This window comes from Limulus polyphemus, unplaced genomic scaffold, assembly GCF_000517525.1.
Source record: "Limulus polyphemus unplaced genomic scaffold, Limulus_polyphemus-2.1.2 Scaffold58, whole genome shotgun sequence".
NCBI lineage: Eukaryota > Metazoa > Arthropoda > Merostomata > Xiphosura > Limulidae > Limulus > Limulus polyphemus.
Genome location: NW_013665668.1, coordinates 1,325,283 through 1,334,369, shown reverse-complemented (window position 1 = coordinate 1,334,369; position 9,087 = coordinate 1,325,283). Strand labels below are relative to the sequence as shown.

The 9,087-nt window shown below is 33.5% G+C and overlaps 1 protein-coding gene across 2 annotated transcripts in view; it reads right to left on the bottom strand.

Moving 5' to 3' along the window:
• The window catches only part of LOC111087076, a 10,584-nt gene extending 3,954 nt beyond the window's left edge, over positions 1-6,630 (bottom strand). The window contains exons 1-5 of one of the 2 annotated variants that reach the window (XM_022392430.1): positions 6,489-6,630; positions 5,936-6,125; positions 4,088-4,181; positions 2,075-2,259; positions 484-1,010 (exon numbers count right to left, since the gene is read on the bottom strand). In XM_022392430.1, coding sequence (XP_022248138.1) covers positions 484-1,010; positions 2,075-2,259; positions 4,088-4,181; positions 5,936-6,113 — 984 coding nt within the window. In that variant the 5' untranslated portion in view covers positions 6,114-6,125; positions 6,489-6,630. Of the gene's footprint in view, positions 1-483; positions 1,011-2,074; positions 2,260-4,087; positions 4,182-5,935; positions 6,126-6,312; positions 6,417-6,488 lie in introns of those variants that run through there. The other variant, XM_022392423.1, reaches the window with a different exon arrangement.
• Positions 6,631-9,087: the final 2,457 nt, after the last annotated feature.

Genomic DNA, 9,087 nt, shown 5'->3' with positions numbered 1-9,087 from the left:
TTTGTTTGTTTGTTTGTTTGGAATTTCTCGCAAAGCTACACGAGGGATATCTGCGCTAGGCGACCCTAATTTAGCAGTGTAAGACTTGAGGGAAGGCAGCTAGTCATCCCCCCCCCCCGCCAACTCTTGGGCTACTCTTTTACTAACGAATAGTGGGATTGACCGTCACATTATAACTCCCCCACGGCTGAAAGGGCGAGCATGTTTGGTGTGACGGGGATTCGAACCCGCGACCCGCAGATTGCGAGTCGAGCGCCCTAACCACCTGACCATGCAAATTATCGAAGTTACAAACGTTTACAATTTAAATTTTCTGTTATTCTTTACTTTTCGCTTGATCGAGATTCTTCTTCAATTGCACAATTATTTTCATTTTAATTTAAAACAATGTAAGTTTCGAAAAGAAAATGTTTGTATTCTCTTAATTAAAGACTATTATAATTTATATACATTTCAGAATGCAATTTGAGAATGATCACTTACAATAACAATAGCAAAAACGATTTCATCAAACGGCGAATCCCTTTCGTCCTGAGGCTGGTGTTTAGTTAAATCAACATTTCTCTCAGTAATCAATTCTGACACTGTTCCCAAAAATCCGGGAACAATATCACGGATTATTTTCTTCTTCTTTTCGATATCACTTTCCTCTTCCTTATCTTCTTTCTCCTCTTTGTCCTGTTTATCTCCTTCGTCTTCGTGTACCTTAACTTCCTCTTCATCGTTTAGCGTGACAGGGGAAGACGAAGAATTAGAACCATCGAGGGACTCTGCCTGTTCCTGTTCTACATTTTCTTTTGTCCCTGAATGTTGTTCATTTTCTTCCAAAGAATCTGCTTCGTCGTCTCCATGATTACGATGCTGGTGATGATGATGACTATCTTGTTCTGACTTCTTTCGAATTAAGACCTGCTCTACACCGTTCAAGCTGTTTATGATTAAAACCTTCACTGGAGAGATCACTGCCTGCAACTGCGTGTCTAAGACTTGTCTTGCTGCATTATACGCTTCTAAAACATTTACAAAACCTAACTTTAATCACATCAGATAACTGATATCGCATACATTTCAAATAAATCATACATAAATAATACATAACAGTAAAGTAATTGTATAAGATCGTAAGAGCACGTAACAGTAAAGTAATTATCATGAGATATAGGTGTTTATACCAATATCAATGCAAAATCGTAAGAGCACGTAACAGTAAAGTAATTATCATGAGATATAGGTGTTTATATCAGTATCAATCCAAAATCGTAAGAGTACGTAACAGTAAAGTAATTATCATGAGATATAGGTGTTTATATCAATATCAATGCAAAATCGTAAGAGCACGTAACAGTAAAGTAATTATCATGAGATATAGGTATTTATATCAATATCAATGCAAAATCGTAAGAGCACGTAACAGTAAAGTAATTATCATGAGATATAGGTATTTATATCAGTATCAATGCAAAATCGTAAGAGCACGTAACAGTAAAGTAATTATCATGAGATATAGGTGTTTATATCAATATCAATACAAAGTCGAGTTCACATTTCAATTTTTTAAACTTTCATATTTTATAATATATATATTTCATCACAACATTTTTTCTCCATGTGTCAAACTTTACAAAAAGTGCAGTAATTAGACAAATTTGATGGTTATGTAATTAGTATCAGATTATATTTGAGTGGGGTTACCTTCACAATCGAATACAGATTGCGAGTCGAGCTCCCTAACCACCTGGCCATGCCGGGCCACCAACATATACCTAAGCGTTCACACAAGACCGACAAACACAAATAAATATTAATAATTCGTGGCTTGCCCGTGCTATAAGTAAATGATTAAACATTAGTTCTCGAACAGATTTGTCATCGTATCGTCTGAATTAATTTTAAAGCTATTTTCCATAAGAACAAGAAGAAGAAAAAACATAGGAAAAAATTCTCATTATCCTGCAGAAACAATCACCTGTAGTGTGTAGGCTGCATTACAATGCATTTCAGACCACCTTCGTAGTCTCAACACATGTGTTATATGTGAAGCGCGCGTTTTTATATAATTAACATATAAACAAACCTTCTAATTGGGCAACCTTTTCAATTAGTAGCTCCGGTATACCCTCCTCTTGGGCGGTGATGAACTTGTAGTTCATGTCTAGGAGTGCTTCCCATGCCTTTGTCGTGTTATCTTCAATCTTATCCATCTTTTTCGCAAATATTTTTTTGCTTTCCTCAAAGACGCGATACATCCTCTCCTCTGCCCTAAGCAAACCAAAGATCTTAAACAGATGGCGCTAAATGTTATAAAGTTTCAAACAAACACGAGATATTAACATTAAAAAAATGTGCTCAATTTTCATTTTAAAAAATACGTAGATATTTGTTACACATGTGAAATTATTACAAGAGAATAAATGAATTGAAATTCCAGAAAAACGCGTATAAGGAAAACTTTGTCATGAAATGTAAAGTTTGAAGATGTGCGGATTAAACCAACATTTGTTATCGATTTATTTGGACGGAGCTTTTCATATTTATGTACAAAGTAGCGGTGTTTGTGGGTACACATTCTAACTTTATTTGATTATATTAAAAATATTTAAAAAGTCACTATTTTCTGATCAAATTATCGTGATATATGGCGATTTTAGTTTCAGACTTATAACGTGTAAGTAGGGAAGCATAAAAGTTATATAATTAGTTGACTGAAATATAGAATTGCACTTTAACACAGCTGTAATGCCCCAATACCGACTTGTACTCGAATACAAAGGCAACAGTACAGAGTTATGCCTAATACAACTTTAATGTCACATATAAATAGAGTTTGAACGTAATACACCTTAATGTGGCAATGTAAAGACGTTCCCTTATCTAATAACACCTTACTTAAGCAATATAAAACTGTGATTACACACCTTTAATTAACAATATACACTTGAGCCCCAGTAAATCCTCAATGTAACAGTATAGATTTGCGTCCTAATACAACCGTATGCAACAGCACAGAGTTATGCCCTAATTATAATATTAATATCAAATACAGAAAGTTGTACCATAATTCAGTCTTAACGTAGAAAATAAACAATTATGCACTAATGCAGTTGTAATACAACAGTATAGAGCTGTGTTCTTATGCAGCCTTAACGTCATAATACACATTTATGTCCAAACATAACCTTAATGTAACAATACATGAGTAGTGTATGAACACAACACAAATTTAAAGTTCCGAACTTACTTTTTTAAGTTGATATTCGAAACTAGAATAAGACTTATCTGCTGCAACCTCAGCTGAAAGCTATAAATGATATACAACATCCTTGGTACAATTAATCTGTGTATGTACAACCTTATTTTGGTACAATTAATCTGTGTATGTACAACCTTATTCTGGTACAATTAATCTGTGTATGTACAAAGATTAATTGTACCAGAATAAGGTTGTACATACACAGATTAATTGTACCAGAATAAGGTTGTACATACACAGATTAATTGTACCAGAATAAGGTTGTACATACACAGATTAATTGTACCAGAATAAGGTTGTACATACACAGATTAATTATATATGTACAACCTTATTCTGGTACAATTAATCTGTGTATGTACAACCTTATTCTGGTACAATTAATCTGTGTATGTACAACCTTATTTGTTCTTAACACTGCTTAAAAGCTAATGGAGCACTGGTACAATTAATATGTGTATGTACAACCTTATTTGTTCTTAACACTGCTTAAAAGCTAATGGATCACTAGTACAATTAATCTGTGTATGTACAACCTTATTTGGTCTTAACAATGCTTAAAGTTAAAAGCTAATGGATCACTGGTACAATTAATCTGTGTATTTCCAACCTTAATAGCTCATACACTGAAAAACACAGGAATCATTAGGACTATCCTCGTTGCTGGATATTTGCTGAAAAAGTTATAGGCAATCGAACAACAAAAAGTCACAAATGGAATAGTTAACGTGTTTAATTAACAATTGACTTCATTACTGCACAGAAGAGATTGAACTTAAGTCATCTCATGAAACACCGTAAGGCTTTTTACAAATAATACAAAATCGTAATTTTTACTTGTCTGAAGATTCTCGTCCTGGGAGCTGTAACAACACATCTTGTAGGCTTAGGAACATCCGATCAGTCATCCGTTCGACAAATATTTTCATCTCTAGGGAAAACATATAATATACCTAAATAGGTTTTAAGTAATATAATTTATTTATTTTGGTGCATAGCTACACATTGAGATACCTGCACTGTGTCCACCGCGAGGATTGAACCCATAATTTTAGCGTTGTAATACATAATATATAAATCCCTAATCAACTTAATTAAAGTGATTTAGGATAAAAATTTCCATATTTCCCATTACTTTTAAAAACGTCTTTTTATGTCTGCAGATGTATGAGAGTAAATGTCATAGATGACATTGGATGAGTACGGGTTCTTCTTAATTGTTTTATGATAAATACCTAAATAATTTGTTTGTGTCGCTTCTTCTGATTCTGTGTGTTGTCTGAGATATAGCGGCTTCAATTAAAAATGCATTGTGAGATTCATTTATTATAATGACCATTTTACAGTGGTAGGATAACTTCTAATCACGCAGTTATTCAAATAAACATATATAATCAAAGATACAATTCGAGTTTTAACAGTTATTAAATATTATTTATATGCCGCAGTTGAAAAATATGTCATGTGTCCGTATTGTTTGATTATAGTAGGTCAAAATCACCTCTAAAGGAGTGTAATAACATACACCTCTTGTGATTTATTTGCTTGTTTGTTTGTCTTGAATTATGCACAAAGCTATACAAGGGCTATCTGTGCTCTGCCCACCACGGGTATCGAAACCTGGTTTCTAGCGTTGTAAGTCCGCAGACATACTGCTGTGCCACGTGGGGGGGGGGGTATTTGCATTGTCTATAAAGTTATAATGTTTACATAAATATTAACAATTACACTGGCTTGCGAATATAAACTTCTTAAACGTTCTTTTGGTTTTAATAAAGGATTTTCCATAATTCAGCTACGCAGATTTCGAAAATAATATTATTATTATTTTCTATCACATAAGGATCTTTTACAAATTAGAATGAAAAAAAAAACTTCCTTAGATCATATTATTATTTCGTTTACCACAATGAACATTTTTTATTATTACATTTGTTGACAAAAGTACAAACAAACTGAAGAAAAGGAAAGAACATTGATGTCAAACGAATATGCATCCTCATTCATCCTGATTTTGTGTATATGAAATTTACGTCTTTTAGTCTTAAACTAAGTGTTGTGGCCTTTCTTTTATGTATTGCGTTATGACGTATTGTGAAAAATCTGTAAGTAATGAAGAAAAATGGATATCATTTTCGGATTCAGCGTACAGGAATTACTGTAGAGCATGTACAAATTTCAAGACAATAAACCCATCGCAGGCCTGTGTTATCAGAAAATAAAAAGGAAGCAGTTTATGTTTCTTTTACTTATATTGAGCAGTAAAATAACATAAACTTTAACTTGTATAAAAACAGCAACCTGTTTCATGGTAAGCCTAACTCATTGAACAATACTTGAAGTGGACAGAGCACAGATAGCCAATTGTGTAGTTTTGCACATACAAACAAACTCATTGAACGAAAAGGTTTTTCTGTTTAGGCTTTCTTTCATTCGACATCCTTTTATTTTCATGAAAACATGCTTTTTGTGAATCAGAAATTACCTCTGTTTTTGAGCCCCAACTTGTGTTAGACTATCTTCCTACATAAAGTGAAAAGTCTGAATTACACGGTATATCACTAGATAACGTATATTAGAAATTATTTAAGAACTTTTATTATTACACCGACAAACGCAGACTCGAATCTCACCAATCATAAATAATTAATGCATATGAAGAGTTTATTAAATAAACAAACTCACCAGTCAAAATGTCCTTAGTTATTACTTTATATCGTTCATGGTATAGGGCATCCAGGTTATACCTATCACACTCAGTGTTACTAATAAGACGTAGAGGGCGCTGATCATCTTGTGACTTCACTTGGAGATAAATCGTCACCAAACTTAGCAATATTAGAAACTTTCCGCTGTTTGTCATGTTTATAGAACACTGAAAAACACCAAATTTTAAATTAATTTTGCAATTTACGTATTGAACTAACTAAATAAGTTAACCTGGACTGTCTAAACTTAAAATTTAGTTCTCCAGCAAAACAAAAACAATATCAACATAAGTTATTTACCAATGAAGTTTCACCATTCTACTGTTTTAAATCAAATTGCCAGAATGTACTTACTTTCAAGTCTAGATAAGAGCATACAGTGTAGGAACATTTAATTGCATATCTGCTGTAAAAATGCATTATGTCATTTCTGAACTGATGTCATTCTGCTGATATATTTTAACTTATAGGAAAGGAAAGACGATACAAAGAAACAAGAGAGTTTTAGATCTATGAAATGATGTTCAAACCTGTTTGGGGGATGACTTTTCAGACAGAAGTGAGTCCAAAATGGGATAAGTACGCTGACAGAATTATAGTGTTACGTGTCACAGCTTGAGAAAAGACACGTTCCGATCAAAGAAATCGACTTCTAACGACTTGTTATCAAAATGACCAACAGGTGGCTGATGCGAAAGATACTACCTATGAGAAACGAACAGGTGGTAAAAACTGTCAGCTTTGTTGAACTGAATTGTTCTTCGGATCTTATTGTGGCTGTTATGTGTATTGTATGTATAGGTATAAGTTTGAATAAGATCTTTAAGTAAGATAAGTACATGTGAACCGTCGTACAGGAAGAAGGTCAAGAAATGTAATATGTGTTGTTGTCACATAGTCCTGAAGAGAGACAACGTCACGTGAACGGTTAAACAATTTTTAACGAAGTTTATTACAAAAGTAGGCTTTCATTTGTTTTTGGCTTGACAATTTTAATTATATGATAAACAGTAATTTATAAGTTGAATTAACAAATATGAAAATCCCATCACCGGACATGCTCGCCTTTTCAATTAGAGTAGCCCGAGACTTGACAGTGGGAGATGTTGACTAGATGCTTTTCCTCTAGTCTGTTACTTCTATTTAGGGACGGATAGCACGGACAGCCCTCAAGTAGTGCTGTGCGAAGTTCAACAAATAAAATATAAAAACGTCGAATAATACAATTGAGGTTAAGCACGCCTTATTTTGTTGAGTGTGACGTAGTAGTCCATTCAAATTATTTCATGAACTTAACAAAAATCCTCCGTATAAACGAGAGCTTACTCGTTCATAAGCCGAGGCCGAAAATTAGCCGGATTACTTCAGTTTATTAATTTATTTTTGTTTTATATACGAAATTACGGTAATACAGTTAGACGAATCTCCATATTGGGCTGAAGACAGTAACAGATTATATTAATAAATGCGTTTTATTTCGTTTAGATAACTGCACGTAGGTCCTTATTATATTATCAGACATCGCACTGGCTACACAAGTACTTGTTTAGTATTGCCGTGTGCTACGTTGGAGAGCTTATTGGTACCAGTTCTGTGTATTATTATTAGAAGTGATGTGATGGATGCACTGAGAAACATAATCAAAGTACCAGGAAACGTCTTAATCATAAAAGGTCTTCTGGGTACAAACTTGAGAAAAAGAAGAAGTTTTATAGTGTATTTAAATAAAGTAGTTGTCTTTCACAGAAATATTCTAACACCGTTTCACCTGGTACAGCTTTATCAAGAAAACTAACAAATGTTTCGAGAATGGTACTGGTCTGTCTTTTGTAACCAATAGTTGAAATAGACGAAATGTAGAGTAAATAAAGGGAAAAACACATCACCTAACAACAGATCCTAACAGATTAAAGAAGAAAAAACACGACTTAACAGTAGAGCTTGGCAGAGTAAAGAAGGGAAACACATCACCTAACAGATCCTAACAGATTAAAGAAGAGAAAACACAACTTAACAACAGAGTGTGGTAGAGTAAGTAAGGAAAAACACATCACTTAACAACACAGTTTGGCAGAGTAGCAAAAGGGAAACACGTCACCTAACAACAGATCCTAACATATTAAAAAGAGAAAACACAACCTAACAACAGAGTCTGGTAGAGTAAGTAAGGAAAACACATCACTTAACAACAGATCCTAACAGATTAAAAAAGAGAAACACAACCTAACAACAGAGCTTGGCAGAGTAAAGATGGGAAAACACAACTTAACAACAGATCCTAACAGATTAAAAAAGAGAAACACAACCTAACAACAGAGCTTGGCAGAGTAAAGATGGGAAAACACAACTTAACAACAGAGTCTGGTAGAGTAAGTAATGAAAAACACATCATTTAACAACAGAGTTTGGCAGAGTAATGAAGGGAAAACACAACCTAATAACAGTGTCTGGTAGAGTAAATAATGAAAAACACGTCATTTAACTATAGAGTCTTGCAGAGTAAAGATGGAAAAAACATAACCTAACTACAGAGTCTGGCAGAGAAAATAAAGAAAAACATATCATTCAACAATAGAGTCTGGGAGAGTAAAGATGAAAAAAAACAACAAAAAACACTACCTAACAACAGAGTCTGGTAGAGTAATGAAGGGAAAACACATCACCTAACAACAGAGTTTGGCAGAGTAAGGAAGGAAAAACACTACCTAACAACAGAGTCTGGCAGAGTAATGAAGAGAAAACACATCACCTAACAAGAGTCTAGCAAAATTATTTTTAATTAAACACGTGACTATTTACATACATTGATTTATATTTGGAGAATTTTCTCCCTGTATTTCCATCTGCTGTCTAATAACTAAGATATGAAACTTGTCTAACTTACAATTCGTCACTTCCTTAGTAAGTGAGACTTTCAGGTAAAATTAAGGTCAACAATAAAGCTAAAAAGGAGGAAGTGCACTAATGTGTAGAAACAATCATAAGGCTAGTATGAAAACATATTATTAGTTCGTTTACTTAAGGCACGAAAGAAATGTTATTACCATAAAATGTTGACGTGAAGAGTAACAGATTCATAGATCTATATATATAAAAGAGGAAGTTTGTTTATTTTGTTCGCTATAGGAA